The sequence below is a fragment of the Aphelocoma coerulescens genome, chromosome 6, assembly GCF_041296385.1.
Source record: "Aphelocoma coerulescens isolate FSJ_1873_10779 chromosome 6, UR_Acoe_1.0, whole genome shotgun sequence".
Classification (NCBI taxonomy): Eukaryota; Metazoa; Chordata; class Aves; order Passeriformes; family Corvidae; genus Aphelocoma; species Aphelocoma coerulescens.
The window spans coordinates 24,897,230-24,922,520 of record NC_091020.1 but is presented as its reverse complement, the minus strand read 5'-3'; the positions used below and the strand labels follow the sequence as shown (position 1 = coordinate 24,922,520).

At 46.2% G+C, this 25,291-nt stretch overlaps 1 protein-coding gene across 8 annotated transcripts in view; it reads left to right on the top strand.

The window, feature by feature from the left end:
• The window catches only part of SH3PXD2A (SH3 and PX domains 2A), a 255,167-nt gene that overhangs the window by 67,797 nt on the left and 162,079 nt on the right, over positions 1-25,291 (top strand). For all 8 annotated transcript variants that reach the window (XM_069019941.1, XM_069019939.1, XM_069019938.1 and 5 more), the window contains exon 3: positions 2,332-2,407. In XM_069019941.1, the coding sequence (XP_068876042.1) occupies positions 2,332-2,407 (76 nt within the window). The remainder of the gene's footprint in view (positions 1-2,331; positions 2,408-25,291) is intronic.

Below are 25,291 nucleotides of genomic sequence, written 5' to 3'. Positions count from 1 at the left end.
ACTTTGCATCCTTCTCTGTGGGTGGGAGGATACAGAATCCTGCTTCTCTAGGACTTTAGCTCTAACTTGCACTGGCTTTGAATGGCAGAATTGGGTGCAGGAGAGTGCTGAGGAAGGCTCCCTGCTTCTGCTGCACTTTATTTGACTTTAACATCCTGAAGGATCCATGGCTTCCTGAGTGCCCCTGCCTCCCCCAGCTCCCTGCCATCCAGACCCTCCCAGTGAAGGCAAGAGCTAGGGTAGAAAGTGTAGTCTAGGAAAGCTTAGCCAAACTCTTCCAGCTGCAGTTTATTGCATCTATTTTGCTGATATCCACCCTTTAGATAAATAGCACTAAGTTATACACGTTGTGACTCTCTTGATGTGGTTAAAAAGGCTTGTATTAGCCAAGCTAATCTAACTCCAAGAATAACCATGGGAATTTGACTGTATCAGTTCCAGCTTCAATCAGTCACCGCATAGTAAAGTGAGAATTGCCTTCCTGGCTAAAAGTGGAGCAACAGTGAAACTTCAAGTCAGTAGGTAGGGATTCCCTCCCCCTCCTTTTTTTTCCCTCTTCTTTGAAGGAAACTCCTGCCCGTGCCTGACCTCAGACACCCAGAGCTCTACCTACAAGAAAACAAAATTTCCCATTTTCAATAAAAAACGTGTCTCTGTAGGCAGAAAAGCGAGTTAACTAACAATCCGCAAAGCTATGGTCTATTTATTTACCAGGCTGACTCCCTGATGGGGAAACATGTGGGATCTTTTAAATTCTTCTCCTGCACAGATGTTCCTTCTACTCCCGAGTTTCCCCTTGATCTTTGGTTTGCTGTGCCATATGGTCAAAATGCTGGAGATGTTGTGTGAGGTGGAAGACGAGAAGGATTCTGCGTGCTTAAAACAAAACCAGTAAAAAATAAAAAAAAACAACTCTGTTTTTTTTCCCCAAGTTAGCAAAAAAATATTTTTAAAAGGAAATCTGTCGACCTAGCAAAACTGCTGTTAACTCACACAGGCTCTCTCTTGGACACGTAGCACTGATGAGATTAAATGCTGATTGCTGATTGACGAGTATCCCCTCCCTTCCCCCAGCTCTTGCTGCCACTTTGGGTATTCGTATTGAGCTGTAGATCCAGTTCAGGTGAGGAGATAGGGGTTCTGCAAGGGCAAGTAACATGACTGCTTGCTTTTCCTTCCTTGCCTTCTTCAGAGATCACAGGGGTTGTGGACTATGAGTTGAAAGACATCTCTCCTGGTATGTTGGAAAGGAGCCCTGGGGCTGGCAGGAGATTTGGAGTTCCCCCTGCCCGAGGGAGCCAGGGCTTCTGAGTAGAGAGGGGACATAGAGCATCATAGAGACATCATGAATATGAAACATGGGGAGAAATGAAACACAATGTGAAGATTTGGGTCTCTGTGTTGGTAGCACCACATGCTGAATGAGAACCAAAGGTTGCAGAGGGGGAATGGGAGAGATGAGAGGTTCTGGCAGTTTTCAGGGCTGGAGTTGGTCTCTTTTGGGCAAGTCCATGATGGTATCACTAGAGCAGGTGCATCTTTTTGTCTGAGGCCTTTCAGCTGGTCTTCAGCCTCAGTGGCACTGGTCCATCAGGTCTCATCACCCAAGGATATATTGTAGGGCTCCTTTAGGAATGTCAGATCAGCATGCAGCTTTCCTAGGCTAGGAAACCATGTGCTAAAGGGTACTTGGCCAAGAGCACACCCACGCTGAGCTGTGCTTTCAGGCCTTTTGTGGTGTTCTGTGGGATGCTATGCTCTCTGAGGCCTCCCTGCCTGCTATCCTCCATGCAGGGACTGCAGTGGAAGACATTCCCCAAAACCCCATCTCTGTCTCCCTGGGAGAACAGGAATGCTCTTTCTTACTGGACCAGGGCAGTGGGTCTTTCTGGCTCTGCCATAAAAGCAGAGCAGGTGTTTTATTAGATGTGCTTTAATCTGGTTGTTTGAACAGCATTTTTTGCCAGGAGGGTGGTCTGTCAGATGGACAGGTAAAACCTGTTGCTCCATGAGCACAGGCAGGCTGTGTATTAGAGACAAGGCGTGTGTTTTGTAGCAAAAACTGGGAGCCTAATTTTAGAATGACAGCAAGGCCAGGCTCAGCTGTCTGCCTGGGCCCTGTCCCAGCTCCTCTGTGTTGCCAGAAACTTGCCCTCCCTTTCTTGGAGTGAACTGTATCATACCTTTTTTAGTACAGGCTCCCCTCCAACAAGACAAAGTAATTCCTGCAGTTGCTTTTGTCCTAAACCACACACAGACCAAGGGATCCCTCGGTCCCTATGCAGACAGTCCATGTTTCCCCCTAAGACATTTGTTTTGCTTCCTTTGCAGATGCAGCTTCTGGACAAGTTTCCTATTGAAGGAGGCCAGAAAGATCCCAAGCAAAGAATCATTCCTTTTCTACCAGGTAATGCTGTGGGGAAAGCCCTAAATAAGATGGGTGAGAGCAGCTGGAGACTGCAGTTCCCCAGCTACTGTCTCTAGTACTTTTTGTGACCATTTTCTTAAATGCCTTTTCCCTGGGAGCTCATACACCCAGCCTTGTGATATCAGACCTCCACCTCCTCCTAAAATAGCTGGCATGGTGTTTAGGGCTCTCAGGGGATCTTGCATCAGCTGTTCAGATTCAGGTTGGCTCGTGCCCTGTCACACAAAGGGATTTAATGGCTTCTGGGGTGCTGTGTCTGTGGGGTGCAACCAGGCAGCCTGAGCTCTGGCCACCACTTGGGAGACCACTTGGGACCAGAGTCAGTCTTTGTCATTTCTGGATGCTATGGCTCTGCAGACACTGTTACTGTACAATAAGGAATGAATAACTGGAGTTGCCACTGGGATAGAAAGGAAACTGAAGGAAGGTTAAATGCAAATAGGGATTTCTGCAATGCTGGCCAAAAAGGTATTTACTTATCTTTTTGGCCTGAGCCACTGTCCCTCTGACAGCTTTCGCAGAGGGCCTGGACATGATGGATATCCTGTCCTCAGGGTAACAGCACACACTCCTACACAGCTTCTTCCAGCAGTGGCTGCAGGGATGGCATGGGGGAGGTGAGCCAGACCACAGCGTGCTCTGGAAGTGCAGGCTCTGGCCAGCTCCCTATTGTCTGACTGCACGATTCTGGCTGTTGGCTTAAAGTTTGGCTCGCTGCAGTGCCTGCCAGGATAAATGGAGTATTTTCAGCCTGTTTAAAAGGTCTATTCTGTCTCCCGCTATTAAAAGGAGATCCCAGCTCTTCCCTTAAAATCTGTGAAGAGAAGCTGGGATGGGAGGGTTTAGTCTTCTCCAGGAGTGTGCTGCACTCCCCAACACTATTTGCAGACAAAGCAGTTGCTCCAGATGTGTGGTGAGCACAGCTCCAGGGTTGTTGGGGAGTAGGGACTTAGAAACCAGCAGCACAAATACACAACACAAACATCAGAGCCACAGCAGGGCAGAACAGCTGCCTGGCAGCGTGCTGGCAGCCTCCATCGACCTTGTGGAAGGCAGTCCCAGGTTCAGGGTTTGCTCTCTGCAGTGTTCTGTGCTGCACCCAGCCTCTGCAGCCAGAGGAAGGTGGTGTTGCCATCCATTTCCTATCTGGGATGAGAAGTCCAAGCGTGGGCTCTCTTTTTAGCTGTATCACCAACAAACTCATAGACAAATCACTTTATGAAACATCTTTGTGATAAAAAGGGATACTGCTGGCCTGCCTTTCTTGCTGGAAAGCATTTTGAGGCCCTTGGAAACACTGTACAGGAGTGCAGATGCCTTCACATGAGGTACTGTAGGAAAATCCCATCTGCAGGTAGCATTTGTTCCTCCTGTATTGACTGTCACTGGCCTATCTGTTTTATCTTCTTCTAGAAAAATGTTGGCTGACTGCACGTGGCTGCTGCTCAGTCTTTGTGCAGATCTTCATGATGAATGTCCTGATATATGGGTGCATGGTATTTGCAGAGGATGAGATAAACCCCATATGCCCATTACAACACTTCCTACTCTTCCCACCCTCCACAAACATGAGGGAGATGGTAGTGCCACATGTCCTTGAGGGGAAGAGTTATATCTGGAAAACATTTGGGTTGACTTAGTGTCCCAAAGAGAGAAGCTGCCAGAACAGAATAGACCTCAGCTGTATCTAATTTAAAATGTCTGTGATATATGTTCTACTTTTGATATCGAATCTCTGCCTCTTTCTTGAAGTGCTGAACAGCCCTTGTTGCTTTACCCAGGAACAAGGTGACTCAGCTAAATGTCAAACAGTGTCAAACTCTGATAAATAAACTAGCTGCCATAATTAGAATACGCATGGCATTTCTGCAGCTGGAGCCGTGGATTATGGAAACGAATACTTAGCTATAAACTCCCTTAATTAAAAAATGGCAAGGCAGATGTTTGTACTTAAATCCTACTTTATGAAGATGTTATGGTCCTGCTTGCTTACAGTGGGCCTGATTCAACCAAGCTGGAGAGGCTCTGCATGCTGGGTTCTGAGTGCCTGGGGTTTGCTGTTCCACTTGCAGGGTAAGACAAATCCCCCCCATCAGGTCTGGCCTAGGAAGTTGGCATATTCCATCCTGCAACTCCTGTTTGTCGATGCTCTCCTGAAATAATAATTAGTAATTGACTGTGCTGGAAACCTTTTACCCATAAAACCAAGGAAAATGTAATGGAGTTCAGAGCCTTGCCCCCCAAGGAGAGACCATACTGGGTTCAGCAGCAGGAAAGTGCAGTTCCTCTTTCCTCTAGATACCTTTATCTTATGTTCATCAATTTCTTTCTTCGAATATATTTACCCTCACTTCTCCCTTACACAAATAAGGACTCTACGGTTTTCAGTGCCATTAAGAGGTGCAAAGAAATTATATATAGTGCCAGGTAGTCCCGTAGAAAATGTCCTGTGGACAATTGTGTAGTTTTGTTTTACTTCTAGAGAGTCACTTCTTTGCCTTCAATTTTTTTGGGACTTTTTTTAATCATACTGAGAGGCTAGAAGTGGTATCTTCATCTCCTTTCCTCATTTTGTCTTCTTCCCATGAGTTTTTCCATTCTTCTCTCTGATTTCCCTTTCTAATGTTGGAAAATTCTGCATCAGGAGGGATTGTGCAGAAGAAAACTGCATGAGAAACTCTCTGGATTGGCCAGAGAGCATTTTTGCAGTTCGTGGTATGAATGTTTTTCTTTGGAGGGAGACTGTGGAAGAGTTAGAATAAAATTTGCTGCAAAAACCCCTCTCTAGACCAAAGAGAGTTTGTTGCTCTAAGAAGACATGGATGGAAAGTGCTGTTTGAATGTACCAGTGTGGCTGTTGGTTGAGCCCATTTGCAATACACTGATTTCTCCATCACCTCTTCTGCTGCATATCTGAAGAATGATCTTTGGAGTGTGGATGAGTAGTTTTGTTCCCTCCCTGTCAGGTACTTTTACATCTGCGTGAGCAGCGAGAAGGGGTTATGGATTTGGGCTCCCTTTTTCAGGGATCTTGAGGTAATTAATGAAGGAATTTCAGCTGGAAGCAGAAGTCTCGTCTGCTGAGCTTCTGGAGACCGCAGCAGCAAATGAAATGGCAGAGACAGGGCGATGCAACTCTGGGATTAACAGTTTTGCAGTGCTTGACCCAAGACTCCAGGGCTTGCATTGTTTTTCATTTCTCTTGGCAGTAAATGGGAGAGCCATCTGGAGACAAAACTGAAGTTGGAGGGATGTCAGCTCTTCTTGCTCCACTGTGTCTTCCAAAGTGCAGCCCTGGGGAAAACACACTGCATGGCATGAACTCATCGTGTCATGCTGGCTGCTGGGCTGCAGATCCCTGCCTTGGAGAGAGGCTTGGGCTTGCCACGGCATGGAAGGCTGGCCATTGATGATGGCAGCCCCTTGCACTTCCCATATAGGTTCCAGCTTGATTCTTGCCAGACTTCAAACCACTTTTGACCCCCACTGAAGAAACAGGAGGGTTTTGCATAGGATGTGCCAGAAGGGGAAAGTCCTCACTGGGTGCCTGCTCTGCAGCTTCCATGCTGCCTGGAGAAGGAGACATCCTGTTCGAGGAGACTGCTTTGTGGGCCTGGTTTTCCTAACTCCTGGGAAGCTGAGTCCTATCCCAGGGGAGCAGGGTGATCAGTGCAGGCTGCCCTACCAGCTTGGTCAAGCAGCTGGAGGAACAACACCACAGCCTGGCGCCAGTCCCTGCTTCTAGTGCTTGGGAGCCTCTACCAGAGAGGCACCTTCTCTCTTCCAAAATTTTCCCCACTCACGTTTTCCTCCTCCCTTGACTAGGGCAAGGAAAGAGGAAACCATCCATTTTGGGGCGCGTGGTGCCAGTGTAGCTTGGTGGCTGTGTCCCAGGGCACTGGGAGAGATGCCAGCATGGGGGATGAGATGTCACCCAGCTGCTGTCACCCCGCTGTGCCCCGCTGACCTGCTTTGCCCCGAGAAGAGAAACACTCCCGCACCATCTCAGAGGGTCTCTGGGCCTTTCTCCTTCGTGGGCCCGGGGCAGCGGGAGCACACAGTGTGCGTGCTGAGGCGTTTTAGGGACTGGCAGCAAATTCAGGGCGGCACAGATCCCTGCTGGGAGTGCAAGTTCGGCCCTGTTCTCTGCTCCAGAGCTGTGGCACGTTGCTCCTGCCGGGAACAGTGGGTGGGAGTGGGGCGAGCTGATCCCTGCCGGGAGGGCTTTGCCTGACTGCTTAATCTCTGGGCAAGGCTCCCGGTTCCCCAGTGTCTCCCAGCCTGAGGTTTGCTGGAGGCTGTTCCTGCAGCACAGGGGAGCCGGAGGAGCGAGCGGCGGCCGAGGGCAGAGCCATGTGTGAGTCAGGAGCGCTGCGGGAAGGGAGAGGTTCGCTCGGGGAGGGCGCGGGCGGCCGCCCCAGCACCGCCCCGACACCTGGGGCTGCTGAGGGGTGCCGGCGGGAGCCTCCCCGCTTTGCACAATGCGGGAGGATGGGGAATAACTTCTCCCCAATGCCGGCTGGGACCTTCCTCACCTCTGTTTCTGCCACTCCCGGGCTGCAGTGGGGAAGGAGATTTGCCGATGAACTGCATCCCAGGTGCTTATGTCTGCTTTTTGGTTTCGGTTTGAGATGCTGGGTTTGTTTTTTTTCCCCCTCCCCTTTCCAGTGCTGTCTTTTGGGCAAGATGAAGCTGAGGAAAAGGGCTTCAGTAGGTTTGCAACAGCAGGATTCAGTCCCCGGTGGTGAGAGCGGCGTTGGTGTTTTTTGGGTTTTTGTTTTGTTTTGTTTTTTTGTTTTTTTTTGGGTTTTTTTGTTTGTTTTTTTTTTTGTTTGGTTTTTTTGTTTGTTTGTTTTTGTTTTTTTTCCTTTCAGCTTTGTAAATGCCAGCTTTTCACCTTTTGTTTTGCTCCGGGCTGGAGGAGAAGCAGTGTTCAGTTCAGCGATCATGTGCTGGAGCAGAGATGATGTGTTCATCCTCACAGCCAGCACCACAGTGACCCTCAGATCCAGCCATTCATGTTCCACCTGTGTAAATCGAGACCAGGATCGGCAAAATTGGGACGTGGCCGTGTGTAATTTTGTCAAAGGTGCTGCATTTCAGCAGGGTACAGTGCATGGAAAGTGTTTTCAACATTTATTCTGCCCACCTTGGGAGGTACGGGGGTGATGTAAGGCACACAATGGCCGAGGAGGAGCCTTAGAACTTTTAGAGGTATTTTTATTGCAGGCTGTTTTCTCCCTTGGAGAGCTGGTTGCTAGCAGAGCATTTAAAAGGAAATGCATTCCTTGTCCTAATTCTTAGCTGTATTTTATGTGCAAATTTCAGGTTTTAAAAAAAATTTTTGATTATTCTGTCCTTCATCAGTCTGAGCCAGGGCAGCAAGTTATTAGTAAGTGATTTAAACTTTTTTTTGGGGTCATTTTGAATTCCTCAGAATTTCATTTCTGACCTACTCAGAAATGAATAGTGTTGCAGCAGTTCAAAGCTAGTCAAAAAGTAGCATAAATATTAAAAAACCCAAGAGAGATCAGATAAAATTCTCTTTATCAAGGCATGTCTTATGTTTTAGATTAAAATATGAATTAAGTTATTTGAAACAGTGTTTCTTTAATATGCAGGGTAGTCTTACAGGCATGATAGGCATACACACACAGAGAGCAGAGTCTCAGATGTCTGGTTTGCTGAGCCTTACCTGTGTAACATTAATAACCAAGATGTTCTGCTGTGCTTTTCTGAATATGAGGCAACAAATTCCCGGAAGAGAGAGGGGCTCTGCTCCCATCCCCTTCCACCACCTGCAATAAGGCAGTATTGCAGTCCCCTGTCCCCATCTCTGAGGAGCTGCCAGAGGGTGGAGAGGTGACCCGTGGCACTGTGGCACGAGATGCTGTGGGCTTGAAGAGCTATGGAAATCTTTTTGGGGGGCATTCCATAATGCAGTGCAATTTCATTTTAATGTACGTATTTTACATTTTCCTGTCAGTTCTCTGAAAGGGGAGAGTGCTTCCAGGTTTAAAACAAAGTTATGTTTGAGCCTGGATATTGTGTTAGCAAGACAGCTAACAGGTCCTTGGCTTCTTTCCACTCCAGCATATTTGGGAGTTGGGTGATGCTGAGCTTCTGGTGAGCTGCCCTTCAGCAGCTCCTATTGTTTGAGTTAGCAGTTTCTATTGTGTCTTTCTATTTTCTGCCTTGCTAGGAGAGCTATTGTGGAAAATTCATCTCCTGTCTCTCTCAAGAGGAGAATGGATTTCCTGTCGGCTCCAGGCTTGAAGGGAAAGCAGGGGCTGCCGGGAGGAAGCGGCTGTTCCTCGCCAGGCGGCGGGAGGATTGATGATTTTGAGGGGAACAGGCATATTCTTTTCTTTAGGCTCCGTGGAGATATTTTTAGGGTTTAAGTGTCTTCTGGTTGAAAGACAAGTCGTCAAGTATGAGGTCACAGGATGCCCTAAGGCTGCTGCCTATTGAAAAAGCTGTGGAAAAGGCATGGCCAGCGCCAGCTTTCAGAGCGGCTGCTGAGGAGGAGCTGTAAGGAGCCCCACGGACTGGAGTGCATGGGGCTGCTGGCTTTGCATGCTGAGCCTGTTTCACAGGTCAGGCCTTCTGAAGGTCTTTGGGCATTAATAGGGCATGAATCAAGGGTCTGATTCCATTACAAAATGAAGAAAAAGAGGGGAAAAATATTCCTTATATCTGCCCAAGTACCTGGTCCTCTTTTCTCTCTTTCAGTGTCTCTTCTGAGTCCTTTCTCACACAGATCCAAAATCCACCAGCTGACAGCTGAAATGAGGGGCTGGAATAGAAAAAAGCTATGGAATCTTTTTCTGGGGCTTGTAAACCCACTCTTCTCACACAGGTTAAGAACTCGTGTTTTGCTCAACCAGAAACCACCTCTGGGCAGAAATCAGCATATGCAAAACATGATGTGCCTCTCATTAGACCACTTGAATCTCCTGATGAGGATTTTGTAATGATCAAGCCACGGTTTCAAGGGAAAAGAAAGAATGGAAAGGGATTTGGGTTTGGGTTTCCTTGAAGCCAGAGCTAATGGGGATTATTTTTTTTTGCAGCTCTGGATGCTAGACTGAAAGGCCAGAGAAGGTTTTCAGTGTAGTCTAGCTGCCTGGACTCCTTAGGGAGATATACAGACGTTTTTACTCAGAAATTAGTTGGATTTTGATTCTTGTTTTTAAAGGCAATAAATAAACACGATTATAGACTTGAAAAGCAGTTTGAGCTACATTGGGCTCGTCGTTTCCTCAGGCAGCCGTTCCAGATGAGTGTGCCCTCTACTACTATAATTACTTTTTAAAAATAACTCTGCAAGTCTGTAATCTAAAGTGGGTGGTATGTAGTAAGTCTGAGAGCATTCTGCATTCAACCCACAGACTGGGGAGAGGGTGACTTTATATAAGGGTTTGCTTGTCTTCCTCTCTGGTTTGAAATCTGACTTTTTCCCACAATCCATCAACAAATGGCCCATACAATGAAAGTGCTTTTTAACACAGGAGTCAAGCTTTCCAGGGACTCAGATGGCTTTGCAGCCCCACAGGCTCTAGATATTCCCTCTGGATATAACTTATCTACCTAATCTTGTCTTTGTTGTATTCAGATTTAAGTTGCCTGGGCAATACAGGAGAGACGAGCCCAGCTGAGATTCACAGCTAACAGTCTAGACCTATGTTTGAATCTGTTTTCAGCCCACTTTGCCTTTTGGCTGGGCCATCTGATTTATTTATACACTCACATGCTTAAAATAGGTTGTGTTTTATTTTTTTTCCTGTAGATTGGAAGCAATGAACTTGGGAATTTGCTGCTTGATTTCTCCTACTTTATTTTCTCTATCTATTGAGCTTTTTAGGTGGTGATGTTCTCTAGTCTGGTGTGTTTGCAGACCTCCCTGCTCCACAATGCAGCTTTTTCCAGGCTCTCATGAACATGTTTGTCGTTACTCATAAGGGGATCTTTATACTCAGCAGCAGAGTGAGGGGATACTGCAGGCAGGGATTTGCCAAACTTAATATGTGTTCACTATAATGAAATAACCCATGGCAGTGTCTACTCCCCTGTGGGGCTTCTTTCTTACAGTTTAGTCCCATTTAAAGGGAAAGCTGAGGTAGAGAGAAGGAAATAACGTGGGAATTAGAAAGAGGAAACCAGGCATAGGTAGATGACGAAAGGAAAGTAAGTCCTAGAAGTGGGAAATTCAATCCTCTTGAGCTTCTTCCATTCAGAGAGGTGCTAATACAGGCCCCAGGCTTGTACGCAGGATTGAGGTAATTAATGTTTGCCCTCAAATTTCCGTGGGTCTGAAGTTAAGCACTTCCACCATGTCGTTTTCTATCAGGGTTTTGCCACCTCTAAGTAAAGTGCAGAAAATTACATTCCTTCTGCTTTTACATCCTAAGCATTGGCAAGTTCAGACTTGCAGGGTGCTTCTTGTATTCAGGGCTCTGAACAGCACAGGGCTGACCTGGAATATGCAAAACATTTGCAATCTGGTTTGCCCATGATGGGATTTTATTGGTGTTCAGGCTGGTGGACAGACTTCACTTGTTCACTGAGTGCACTGTTAGATGTGATTCCCACCAAATTCTTCCAACTCTTCTCACCAAATGCTGGGTAGTTTGGTATCATCTCAGGCCAGGAGTAAAACCATCAGGCTGGAGTACAGGAGGAAGGCATTTGGGCCTATTCCCACAGGGCAGTGTCGTCATGGCTGGTCTATTTAAATCATTAGATGCGGAGAGCAGAAGGAAGAATGTTCCTGTATTAATCCCGCCTCATACAAAACATAGCAAATGCAGATTTGTGTGTTTAGCAGATTTCCTCTTGGGAAAAGAAGTCTCCTATAGATAATCCTTTTAGCAACATCTCCAGTGAACGAGGCTTTGTCCGAAGAACAAAGAAAAAGTCTCAAGCTTGAAATATGCCTGAATTTCCTGAGTGCCCTTGCCGCTGTGTGCAGGCAGGAAACTCTGTTAGTCTGGTTTGGATGTTTGCTCTGAAGTGGCATAAACAGAGTGTCAGGTCTCCCGGGATCCTGATCTGACCCGTGGACTAGGGAATAGGGGTTCCTCTAAGCTGCAGCTGTGAGAAGGACTGCCACAGCCACAGGCAGCTCTGTGGCCACATCCCTGACTGTCCCATTTCCCCTCTGGCCACATCCTCCAAAGATCCTGGGTGGATGCAGGGGCCAGCAGCAGAGGTGAGCAGTGCAGCTACAGTAGACCCAGCACACGTGAGTGTTAAGCTGCCAGCCAGCAGGGAACTCATTTCCTGCACAATTATGGAAACAGCTGATCTGTGACATTTTAAGAAGGGGAGAAAATACAGGGCAGGGGAAGGAAGGCTCTGGCTATGTAAATATTTACTCTTGCACAATGTCCCAACCCCCATCTTCTTCCAGGGCCTAGGAGAAGAAGGGATCACTTGCTGCTGGCTCTGGCACATGGTGGCAGGGGCTGGGGGAGCCACCAGTGAGCTGCCTGCAGCTGGAAGGAGGACACTGTCTGCCACACAAAAGCTGCTCTGCTGGAGTGTGATACTGCCCTGCTTGCCCCACCTGCTCCCTGCTGCTTCCCACAGCCAGGGATGTGCTGCTGGACCACTAAGAGCTTGCTTGAATCACCTGCCTGGGCCTCGTTTCCCATTTCTTGATCTAACAAAGTCTGACAAAGCCAAGGCAGTGAGGTACCCCTGCTAGTGAGGTAACAGGTACCCCTGCTCCTTCCCAGAGAGCAGAGCAGCTCTGGAAAGGGTGTTTGGGAAATGAAGACACAGAGCGTTCCAGGGTAATGCTGCTGCAGGCAGTTGAGGTGTCCAGGACCTGGGGACTGCTGCATCTTGTGTGATGCCATCACCATGTCACATGCCCACACCAGCCAGGCCTGGAGCAGATGTGCACTATGTTGTGAGCAGAGGAGGCACTCGGAGGCACATCACTAGATCTGCTTGAAAACACCTTTGGGCACAAGGCAAAAAAAAGACCCTCAGAGACAGGAAAAGGCTTTTCTTGTGGTCGTGTTCAACCTGATATAATACTTGTTTTCAATTTCTTTCCCTCACCCTAGACAAAAATGTTGTTTTTTCCGTTCCTGTCAAAGAGAGGGTGAATTGACTCTCTGGTCTTTAAATACTGCTGAGTTGTCCTTGCATTAGCCTCCCTTGGCTGTGGTGGTGGCTGCAGTGGTATCTGACCACCAGGGCATTTCTGAAGTCCCTCCTGTGTGTACCCAGCACATGAAGGGAAGGCTGTGGTGTGCTTTGCTTTGTCCAGTTTGTGTTTGTAGCCAGGATTGCACAGTCTAAGCCATGTTTCTGCAGTGCAGCAGCCTGAGGTGAGTCTGTCAGCATGGGGTGATGTGTGTGAGGAGATTCAGTGGGTCCCAGTAGGAGTGACACCAATCCACTGGTGGGTCCGGCTGTAGTCTGCTCTCCCAGTGCTGTCTGTGAAACCAGAAGAGTTGGAATAGGTGGGATTCAAAGATTTTTTTCATGGAAGTGGTTGATGTGGTAGGAGAGGTAACTCCAGCCTGTTGCCCTCCACCCCTTTCATCAAGGAAATACTGGCTAAGCTCACTCCGCAGAACATGCACCGTCACTCAGTGAATAAACACAAGGGATTTGTTTTGGGTTAATTCTGCTCCTGGAAATCAAACCCATTCGTGGTCAGAAGACATCTTTTTTTCTTGGAAAGGGACCAAGGTTAAGAAGACAAGGAAGGCAGGTTAGTTAAAATATGTCAAAGTCTCTTGGGTGTAAGTAAAGACTATAAATAAAAGTCTTTTTACTTGGAAAAGAACTTTAGAGTGATATGATCAGGCTCAATTTAGTCCAAATATTGCTTTATGCCATTAAGCTGTTATCAGGTTTTGGTTCAAGTGCAATAGTTTTATGGCTTCACTGCAGTGGGAACAGTTGCAGCCTTTATGCAAGTAAAGCATTTCCCCTGAAACGTTTGCAGGGAAGACTGCTGTATTGTACAGGAACCTGGGAGTAAAACTGCCTGGAAACTAATAGCTGGGAAGGTCACCTCCCCTAAATCTTTTTTTTTTTTTTTTTTCTCATTCCAGTGTAGCTGCACAATCTAAGGATTTATATTGTGAACAATGAAGAGATTTAAATGAGGTTTAGTTTTACATTCCTGTTAATGAATCTTCAAACTTAGTAATAAAAGCTGAACATTTTTACTTATTTCCTCTTAAGCTGCAAACATGTCTGATTCAGCAGTGTCTTGAGATGATTTGTCAGGATGAGAAAATAAGTCACATCCCTCTTCCTCTTGGGATTAATAGAGAGCAAGAATAATCCTGTACCCATAATATTATTTCAGTTGGGCTTGCATAATAGCCTGGAAATGGTTATACTCAACGCAATGCATTGTAATAATGATGTTTCATCCTTTGAAGTTAGGTTAGTGCATGTCACAATGTTAGATCTGCACAAATAATAAAACACACACACCCCTCCAGTTTTTCTTAACTAGCCTTCATTTTCTGGTCCAAGTTTCGCTACAGTCGATTAGAAGAGAGTGGATTTTAACGCTGTTATCCAGCACCATCACAGTCTCTCATTTGGTGTGTTTGCATGTCACTGTGCAGCTGAAGGTTTAGGAAGATGCTTGTGTTTCTAACAAGTCTTGCCATGTGCATGCCTGTGCTCACAGTCTCTGCAGAACCTGAGTAATTTCACCAAAATCATTGTAACTAACCCTGTCCATGAGCCAAGGTTTTCTGCACATCTGGGCCCTTATTCCTGGCTTCCATTAAAGAAAGTGAGAGAAATCAGGCCTCCCATAATTACTTACAATCTGTGAGCTAGGTACATATGTAAATATTTTCAGGGTCACAGCTTAGCTCTTTACTTTTAATATACTTTGTTATTAGTAATCGGTTTGGAAGAGATTGAAAATCCCACCCATAAGTTTCTGTAGTGTCAAGCCTGCTCAGCCTTGACCTCTGCTCCCAATGGTATCATTGGATTTACTGTTGACTTCAGCAGGAGCAGTCACAGTGGGTCTGAGTGCTTTTGAAAACCCTTTCCCTGGGGTTTTCTGTGTAAAACCCATCACTGTAGCTGCCAGATTATATGATACTAGGGTTTAAAATGACTTAAGAATGAAATCAGACTGATAAGAAGGCTAAGTTGTAATAAAGCTAAGCAAAGTAAACTTGCTTTCTTTCTAAGACAAAGTGACTTTCACAAGGTTTTCATTTTCTCTGGCCTAAGTGGAAAAGAGTTTGGTTCATTGTGAGCATCCATGTGTCCACACTGCTCCAGCAAAGCCCAAGATGACATCCTGCACCCACTGCCATACAGGCTTAGCCTGGGGACGTGGGACCAGTTGAGAGGGGCTGGAGCCCACTTTGGGGGCTTGGTTTCAATTTCTCTCTGTCCCCCTACCACAGGGTATGAACTTGGGAATCACCAGTTAAGCCCATATTTAGTTACTAATTCTGCCCGAGATGTGTTCCTAGTTTTCCCCACTGCCAGAAGTTCTTTACCAATAGGAAATACAAGACCTGGGGGCTCAAGTAGAAGAAAGAGAGTCCAAATCTACCCCCAGACTCTCTGCACATATTGTACTAGGGAAAAAGGAAGACAAACTAGAATTGCCGTATCTCCCTGTGGCAATAGAAGAACAAATCCATAAAACATTGCATAGCACTTAAATACTGCAGCAGTAAAGTCCTTCTGTAGTGACCTATGCCCTGACTGGTGGTATTGCTGTGTTGAAAGCCTCCATGCTCACATCTCTTTGCAGATGTCCTCTGGAGCAGGGTGGTGTCTTGCTGTAAGAATGATGATAAATATTTAGCTTTTATGGATTATTCCTCACTACTTGTTCTCTGTTTCACTGGAGATCAGCTATACTCATCATCTATTTGGATTTTCTCCCCTGGGCCCATTTTTGTTTTTTTGCAATTAAACCAAGTCCTTTGTTCTGTGGTGTCAGCAGATAGGAGTGTTCTTCCAGGCAGCCATGAGGACAGAAGTGTGTGGGCAAGGCTGTTGCCTCTCTGCAGCTTTCTGCTCCTCTTCTCCCATCAACAGCTCCCTGTGCATGATACTCACTTCAAGGCATGGTTGTCTCCTCTCTACACCATCCGTTTCTCGGTTCACCTCCCCTTGAAAAGAGCGTCCAGATGTTATAATCCTCTGGTAAGCCCTAAAACTGGCAGGATTTTTGTGTTTGTTTCCATCCTCCTGTTTTATTTTCATAAGCCTATAGATTGACTTTATTTCTCTTAAAGGTCTCTGGGCTGAGAGATTGCTACTCATCCACTTTTAATTAAAGCAATATAGGGAATTAGGCCTTTCACAGGGGTGGTTCTGATGATGGCTCTGGCTGTTTTTGTTAGTCTTCCTCCCATCTGAGCATATGCTTCGAAGTGTGAGTTGGAGCTTAAGCTTTTTAATTACCAGAGAGGGAAATTACTACATTATGGTGAATTGATTTCTTTGCAAAGGAAAAACTGAATCTTGGCTGCTGCTGTGTGCAGTAGTGTAACAAAGAGAGGAGGGTTCACTGCTGCAGCCTCAGAGGATGGGAGGGTGGTGGGTGCAAGAAGGGAGTAAGGATTTGGGCATCAGAGCATTGAGGCATTTGGTGGGGCAGCTCAGGGTGATCTGTGATTTTTGCAGTGGGTTTTTGAAGGGGTGGAAGTAGTGGGAGCTCAGTCCCTCACCCTGGCAGTGTCCAGCTGTTTCCCACAGGAGTCTGTTTTAGATTAGGCTGCCAAAGCCACAGTTTCTCTTGACACTGGTACCACACTAGAAGAGTGGGGGTGTAGGACTGAGGATGTCCAGAGAGCCAAGTACTGCTCCTCCCAGGTGATTTATAGTCTCTCACTCCCATTCCGTCCTCCTTCAAAGCAATGCTCCCAGGCTTATAAAACCAGGCTTCATGCAAGCAGAGGCTGGTGCAGACAGGGAACCTCCCATTGGCATATGGGGGTCCCAAACTGGTCTTTTTTTGTATCTTGGGGAAGGCAGTGAAATCCTCCACCCCAAGAACATGATTATTTTGGGTGAGCAAGTGAAGGATCTCAAGAGCAGGTCTCAGGCTGACCTAGGAAGGCAGCTGGCTTTTCCGCCTGGAGTGTTCAAATTATTTCAGGGTAGTTTTACAGTGTAAAAGGCTCCAGCAGGAAATTTTCAGAAGAGCCCAAGTGTCATCTGACCCTGACTCCTGTTTTCTGAAGTGTCAGTGTGTTCCTGGTGTGTGTTTGTGCATATGTGTTTGGAAATCTGACTTCTGTTTCAAATTGGTTAGCTATTTTAATACAATGGAAGGAAAGCTATCACCCTAAGTGGCAGTATGCTTGCAGGAAAACCTGTATTTACCCATGGACCCTTGGGGAGAGGGGATAATCCTCTTCAGTCTCATTAACTTCTGTGTCTTGCTTCTGTCCTTGCACACAGCATGTTTCCGGCACAAGGACACAGCTTCTCTTGGCGTCCTCAGCCCCATGAGCCACACGCAGGTCCTTTGGTGCTGCAGAGTAGCCAGTGCGGGTGTTTGTGTCCCTTTCTGAAGTCCTCTGGGTCCATCTCAATGCCAGCACATGATGAAGGGACTGTCAGACTGTCCCTTCCATGCTCATCTCTTTTTTTTCCTCTCACCTATGGCTTGAAATGGTTTGCTGTCCCCCAGGGGCTCACTGATGCTCCATGTGTTTCTAATCTCGTGGCGCAGCCGGGCTGGTTTCTCACTCGCAGCAATGAGACGCCGGCTCCGATGTCACTCAGTTTGGTTCTGATCCGTACGAGTCCTGGGGCCAGACTCTGTTCCCATTAATGGCTTTTCCATTTGGAAATACCTGCTTGCCCTTCTGCAGTGTTTCCCTACTGCAATGCCTGGAAAGGGCCTAGAAAAATTTTTTCTTTTCCCCATTTGTGATGCCTCTGGCTCCTTGGGGGCTCTGGGTTTATGCTGTGGCTCGTTACTGATGCAGGTTTTCTGGGGGTTATAAGATGATCTAAAGCAATCTGACTGGTGAGCTGACTCAGAAGTGACCCTCCTGAATCACTCCCAGGAAGCTGAGCTGTCTAAAGATCTGACTGCAGGAAACTGATCTGCTTGTCATTAAAAATAAAATGTTCTATATGCCTTCAAAATGCCAGAAATTTGTTAGATTCTTTGTTTTCGTATTTCCAAAAAGCTCATGTGAGTGCCCTGTTTTTCAAGTAATAGTTATTTAATTAATCTCCAGTGCAGTATCTGAAATACACCTGTTTTGCACTCTTGGCACATGAACAAAAATTTATAAAATATGAGCTAAAATAAGCAATGTGGAAAACAGAGTTATCCAGAGAAAAATTTTAAAAATCCACCTCCTGAACAAGACAGACACCTGTGAAAAAGATCCATCCGGTACTTTTTCTGGGTAAATAACATAAAAAATAAGGTGGTGAGTAAGGCCTAAACTTTTCTTCATGTCCTAAATGTACTGAATGTGCATCCTCCTTCCTTGTCATGGTGCATTGGAGAGGTGATTTTGGATGGCTTGAGGAGGTGAGGACTCTCCCCTCTGGAGGTCTGTAACTACAGGTTAAACAGACTTCCCCAGCAGTGCCATAGTCAGAGTTGATTGTACCATGAATCAGGGTAATGGATTTGCTGGTCTCTTGAGCTCTCATGCTGTATTTCTGTGATTTGGTTCTTTGGAGCCACATGGTGAAAAGATTGTGGTGAAGATTAATTCAGAGTGTGCAGCAGTTGGATATGAAGGGACAGTAGTTTGTGGCTGTAAGATCTCAGCCTCAAAAAGAGGGATTTTAGTCTACCCAGTAGTAGAAACTTGTCAAAATCTAATGTTTTCCTAAGCTGCTTCTGGTTTTTAATCAAAACTTCATGATTTCTGGACAACACCACTCTGATTTGTAAGTGGCACCAGTATAATTTGTGTCACCACACTACCAGTCCCTCAGTTGCATGTGCTCTTTCAAGTGTACATATATAAATACTGCATTCAGAAAGCCTCATATCACAGAGCAATCATTGTAGCAGTTGCAAGAAATGCTTTTATTTCCTTCTTCTTGTCTGTCTAAAAGGAAAAAGCCCCATCTATCAATTCCATTTGCAGCCACATGGTTTTATGTAACTCAGCAAGAAATACTCTCTTGTCTGTCTTGCGGATGAGTGCAGTGGAAGGTTCTGCTGCATTGTGTGGGCTGTTGGGTGCCTGAGAAATTCCTCTGCTGGGCTCCACAGGTCCCACTGGCTCCACTGGTCCCAATTCCCTTCTCTTTCTATAACCATCCCTTCCTTCACAGGATCTTAGTAGTAGCTGAATCTGGCCCACCATTGCTGTGGCAAGTATAGCATCAAGCATATGCTGAACAGGCAGCCTTTGATGCTCTGTATTTCTTGCAGTCAGGTAATTTTGAGGTATGACCTGGATTTTGTTTTGCACAGGTGCCCAGTGTTAATTCAGGCGCTCGACACTTCTCTGCTCTTTATTAATTTGTTCAAAGCCACAGTGGAACACCTAGCATTTTGTTTGTCAACAAATTAATCTCAGGGACTGTCTTGTGTTTGTACTGTGCCTGGGACAGTGGGTTTCTGCTCTGTGAATAAATACTTTGGAAAATATCTTTAGATTCTTTGCAAGAGAACCACTGTTCTTCAGCCATCTCTTCTGCCCTCACGCTGCTGGTTGGGAAGTGGCATTTCCACCATGCTGATCCCAAGAAGGGGACCCACTCTTACCCTGCAAAGGGAAAAAGTGAGGGCTGGTTCTGCCTAAATCAGCATGGAAAAATATTATGCGGGGTGAGGCTGAATTCCATGCAAACATAAATAGAGTAGCATGCCCCAGAATATCTTCTTGGTCTAAATCTTGCTCAGAAGTCGAAAGTCCCAAGTACCAATAAAGTCACTGACTAATGAACATTACTCAGTTGCTTTGGGTGCTTGTCTAGGGACACTCATAGTTTCCAGTCATACGATTACTCCTTTTTTACTTTAAGCCATCCTGTTTTCCTTTAGTCTTTCAGCCTTAAAGAAACATTGAGTAACTCTGTGTTCAGCTTCTTAATGGCAAAGTCAACCGATTCCAGAGACACGGATCTTTTCCTGCTACCTGGAAACACCTTCTTTATCTCAGTGCCAGCTGATGTGTTAGTTTCCTGGTTTATTTTCCATCACCTTTTCCGAGTCTCTCACCCCTTTTCCACTGGAACCATAAACAAGTTGGGATTTTCCAAGAAGTGTGTCTCTCAGATATGCAGCAGAGATGAATCGGCACCAGGACATCTGCTCTGCACAATGTGTTTTTGATGATGACACAGGAAGGGATTAAAATCTAAACCTGAAGTTTGGCAAATGATTTCAGTAAAAGCTTTAGGGAAGGCCAGCCCCAGTTTCTGGACAGTTCATTTTTGACTGCCAGTGGAGGTACAAAGAACAGCCAGCCTCCCGACAAGTCATTAGCCTGGCACATGAGGAACCTTCAATTCAATTCCTTGTGGTGTCTTGCAGGAGTTCACCTGCAGGAATAAATGTCTACATGGTACATGAGACCTGTGAGTCCTTGAGCTGCCATTTGACACCTTGTCCTGTGTCATTCAGAACTGCAGCACTGCTCCAGTATTTAGTGGCTTTCAGCATCCAGTCACATGTCCCAGGACCTCATGCCCAGGATTGTGTCTTTGGATGGGCAGTGACTCTGCTGAGGAGTCTTGCATTTCTGTACCAAATGGAGCTTCTGGTGTTGTGATTTCAAGTACGCAACCCATTGCCTCAACTAAATTCACTTCTGCTGTACCTGAGATACAGGTACACGTCCCAGGACCATGACTCTTTTAGGAAGTTGTGTGACTTGGAAACTTGTTCCTCACATTGAAATCAGAATGCAGGTCCATGGTGGCTTGAGCTGAATCTCTGAGTAGAGTCCTGAGTGGCAGATGAGCCATTTCACCTCAGCTGGGTCCAATTGATCTGTGTTAGTCTGCTGGTGAAGGGAGATGTGCTGCCTGCTTCCTAAATCTGGCCCAATTATTTATTTTTCACAGCACTAACACCAAAGTATGTGTGGACTATACAGCAGCTGCCACTGAAATTTACTGGGAGGTAGTTTCTGCAATAATTATCTACGGTTCCTGACACCTGTCACAATCCCATTCTGTGGCTGTGCCATGCTGGTATATTTGACTTATGTCACTATGGGCATTGCATGAAAGTATCACCCATCAGTGAAATACCTTCATCTGTGGAATCTAGCACAGTTAATCTTGGATGGCAACACTACACCTCAGATTGTGAGTAGGGATAAAGAGGAATCCCACATCCAATTGACCATGGCAAATCCAATTCAAACTGCAAAGGGATATTTTTCCTCCCATTAGGCAGAATGTGATTAATTTCCCATGTGGAAAATTGTTCAAGACAGACGTGCTTGTAAATTATGGCTTAAGAGATCCAATTACTTCCAGATCCATCAAAACCTACGGTGCCTCCCAAAATAGCAATAAGAAGATAATTGTATTAACAGCCTTTCTTCTTATTTGATGGATGACTGACATAGGCTGTAAGCTTATTTTCTGCCAGGTTGGAGCTTTCATTTAAGGATGGATGCTTTGGCATTTGAGGACATTAACAACAATCCTTGGTTTCTGACATTCGAAATAAAAGTGTTAAAGTTTTTAAAATAGGGGATTGAAAGCTAACAGGTGTCAATGAGCCTACATTTTAAAACAATGCATCTTCTGGGGATGAAGACTTAAGAACTTCCGGTCTGAAAAGATATATGGATTTACCAGCAGGGATTCTTGAATGATCTGGTCTAGGAGGTGCTAGTGATATAAGTAACTTGGCTGATCGTGAAATTCACTTAGGGTACTCAAATTTGGAGCTGACTGAAAAACTCTGGAGGAGGATCTCATAATATACAGGGTAAAAAGGCAGTTTGGGGGTGGTAAGCACAAAGCAGTGGAGAGGGCAGAGGGGGAGAAGAACCGTTGCAATCTAGGAAGATTTCAGTAGCTCTGTGGGTGTTTCCATGAAAACTGCAGCTCAACAGTCAGCAGCCGTCAGAAAGCCACAGGTGGTGTTAAAAAGAATTAGGCAAAGAATGGGGAACAAAACACAGAGCTTCAGCTGTGGAAATCCAAGATTTCCCCACGTTGCAAATACCATGTGCAGGTCTGGTGTTGCCTTGCAAAAAGTGTACATAATAAAGTAAGGTGCTGAGAAAGATGATAGAGATGATTACAGAGGTGAATTGGCTTTTGTAGGACAGGAATAAATAGACTAAAAGTCTTCAGTCTTGAGCAAGGTGATGGTTGGGATAGAGTAGAAGTTTGTGAAATCACCAAAAATTTGAGAGAGTGAGGAAAACATGATTAATTTTATTTCTCAGAATGCAAAACCCAGGTGCAGCCTGTGAAATCTGAAAAGCAAGCTTAAAGTGAACAAAAGGAAGGATGAAATCATAAGCTGTGTGATGAAACTATGAAATTCATTTCCAGAGGACTCTATAGGGACCACAAATCTGTGGGTTCAAAAACGTGCTAGAGCAGTTTCTGTAGGATGAAGCCAACATTGGTTGCTGAAAGTTATTTCCTAATTCCCTATATGTCTAAACTCTGCTGTGCAGGAATAGAAAGTGTGTATCACAAGAAGGATCTCATTACATGTGTCCTGTTCTTGAATTTCTTGCCCATCTTTTACTGTCCACTCTTGTAGACAGGGAGTTGGGTTACAGAGATCTTTGACCCAACCAAATGCAACCACTAGTGGAGCTGCATTCTTGAATTGGTGCTGCTAAACACACAGATAGTGATCCTCCATCTAGAAGTGGAGGAGATGGCATCTGTCCATTCCTGACCTTCTGCTGGGAGACCACAAGTCTGCAGGCTGGACCACCTCAGAGGGGTTATCTGAGGTACCCAATAGTGTGACTTTGTATCTCTGTCCAGACCTGAACGGCACTGCACACCAGGGCACAAAGGCAGACGGCATTTGGGGAGCTGCCATTCCTGTGTGGTGGCACAGGGAGAGAAAGACAGGTTTGTTTGTGGGGTGGATTTTGTTAGCAGTCAGTCCCGTTTGGCGGCTCAGTGTCTCTGTGGCTTCAAATGCAATTAATCAGGGCCCAAAAGAGTAATTACCAGCTCACATTCCTAATTCAGATTTCTGTGCCTATTCATGTTAGTGTTTTTTCTTTAATTCAGCAATAAAGTTGGGGTTGTTTTCATGTTTTTATGCTGCTGGCCCAGTGATCCTTATTAAAATAAAAAAACAGCAAAACAGTAGTTTCCAGTCCACCTTTTTTTCTTCTCCCTGGGAAATGAAAAGCCCATATTAACTGTGAAAGGGAAACAAAAATGTGCATGGTCCCAGGGTCCTGGTGTCACCTTGGCTGAAGACACTTTTCCTTTCATGGGGTAAGTAATTGCTCAGAGCATTAATCTCTGAAAGAGGCTTTTTATTCTGCAGCAGGCAAAGCTGTTGACATCTGACAGTGCTGTTTCCTCCTTTGGTCACACATAAGCACCTTGCTGAACCCAGGAGAAGGCGGCCCTGGAAAGCTGGAGATGCTCAGCATCCTGAGATCCAAGGCAGCAGCTCTGTCCTCTTGCAGCATTAACACTGCATTTACTTGCACGTGGAGGAACTGAGAGGAATTTTTCAGATTGTCCTCCACTGTCTTCTGGCAGCAGCAGGCACTGCTGGTGCCAAGTCACACTTGAGCGTAGTTTGCAGTAAGTGGCCTGAGCTGGAAGCGGCTGCCGTGCTCACACACGGAGGAGCTGGGTGTGAAGGAGGCTGCTTATCAGATAAGTAATTATAAAATCATTTCCCCTCTTCCTGTGCATCGGCTGAGCCGTGATAAGTGCTGGTGTGAGCGCTTGGAGTCGTGCAGCCAAGGTGGAGCAGTCTGAGTGAGCTTTGCTGTCCCTAGGAAGCCGAGTGACCAGAAACTGGTTCATGTTGGTGCAGGCTGCTTGTGCCCACATGGGCCATCGTGTCCACTGCCTGCCACAGGAGTGGGCTACCCTTCATCCATCAGCTGGGAAGGGGCCGTAGGGGTGGCTTCATGGTCAAGAGTTAGAGAGGAGGTGCTACTGGGTGGCCTGGCCACAGACCTGACCCAAAGGCTGTTTCATCAGGCAATGTGATGTTATGGGTTGACCTTGGCTGGACATCAGGTGCCCATCAAGCTGCTGTGTCATTCTCCTCCTCAGCAGGACAGGCAGGGGGGAAATAAGATGGGAAAAAACAACTTGTGGGTCAAGATAAAGGCAGTTTGATAAAGTGAAAGCAAAGGTCACATGTGGAAGCAAAGGAAAACAAAAGATTTATTCTCTACTTCCCATCAGCAGGCAATGCCTAGCCACTTCCCTGGAAGTGAAGCTTCATTATGTATAATGGGTTGCTCTGGAAGACAAGTGTCATAAATAATGAATGCCCCTCCTTTCTCCTCCTTTCTCTCAGCTCTTAGTACTGAGAAGATGTCGTGTCGTTTGGAATATCCCTTTGCTCAGTTTGGGTCAGCTGTCCTGTCTATGTCCCCTCCCAAGATTTTGCCCATCCTAGCCTTCTGGTGGTGGTGATGGCAATGGCAATGTTAGAGAGCCAGCGGTGAGGCTGTGCGAGTGCTGCTTCTGGAGTAGCCAAAACACTGGGGTGTTATCAGCACCTTTCTAGCTACAGGTACAAAGCACAGCACCGTCCTCTGCTGCTAAATCATCTCCATCTCAGCCAGATCCAATCAATACCTGTGGTCACAAGTCTCAGCTGGGTTATTGCAGTGGGAGCTCAGAGGAGGCAGGGCAAGGAGTGCAGGTCTGGCTTCGAAGTTGACACAAGCTGGTGTGAAGGTGACTGCACCAGTGTCATAGGTTAGCAAGCATAGTCCTGGAAGGGATGTCCTTGCTAAGGGGTGCTTACAGCTTCCTCTGGGACCTGATAGAACTATCAGCTGGCCAGTTTGAATATGGACAATTCTCTAAGCCACTTAAAGTTGTGACTGCCTCTGTGATCCACACTTAAGAATAGACAAACTCCCCCTCAAGCTCTCTCTCGTTTCCAGCACTGGGACAGGTGGCTGCAGACCTCGTGCAGGAGCCAGCAGGCCATGGCCATCCTGAAGCCATGGGCCTGTTCCATCTGTGGAACCCCCCCTCCCCACTGCCTTGCCGTGGGCAGCCAGAGCGGCTTGGCTCTCCCCCCTCTCCAATGCGATAAGAAACATTCAACATTCCAGCTACAAAGCTGCAAGGCCGAGGTGAGATTAACCCTTTTATTGCTGTGAAGAGCTGAAAACCTGAGGGAAGAGAGAGGAGATGCTTAAAGCTGAAAGTCTGTTGTGAAGCTATGATATATCAGAGTATCCCGTTGTAATTTCATGAAGATATGGGGGGTGGAGTGTTCAGCTCGTAAGCAATAGGCAGATGCTGACGCAGCTGTAATTTCATGAGAAGTTTGGACAGGGAGAGATGGACCAGATGAGGACTTTTGCTCCAAATGGGAAAGGAGAAAACCTCAGTTCCTAGAGATGCTCCCAGAGACAGTACTAACGATGAAGATGAGGAAGACTCTTTGCTCCCAGGGAAGGAGAAGAGCCTCTGTTTTTGTTTCTGAACAGCTCAACCTTAAAACTGTACCCCAAAAAAACTTCAAGAGTGGACCCTCGAAAGCAGTTGTGGGAAAAGCTGCAAGTCGGGGGAAGGGACTCGCATGCGAGCAGAGAACCAACCTGGGCAGCTGTCTCATTGTGATACTGTTTTCATAGCACAAGCAAGAGAGACTCTTCTTTCTAAATGGACTGAACAAGGTTATTATGGAAGTGGTAAATGGACTGAACAAGGTTATTATGGAAGTGGTAAACAGACTGAACATCTTAAGGG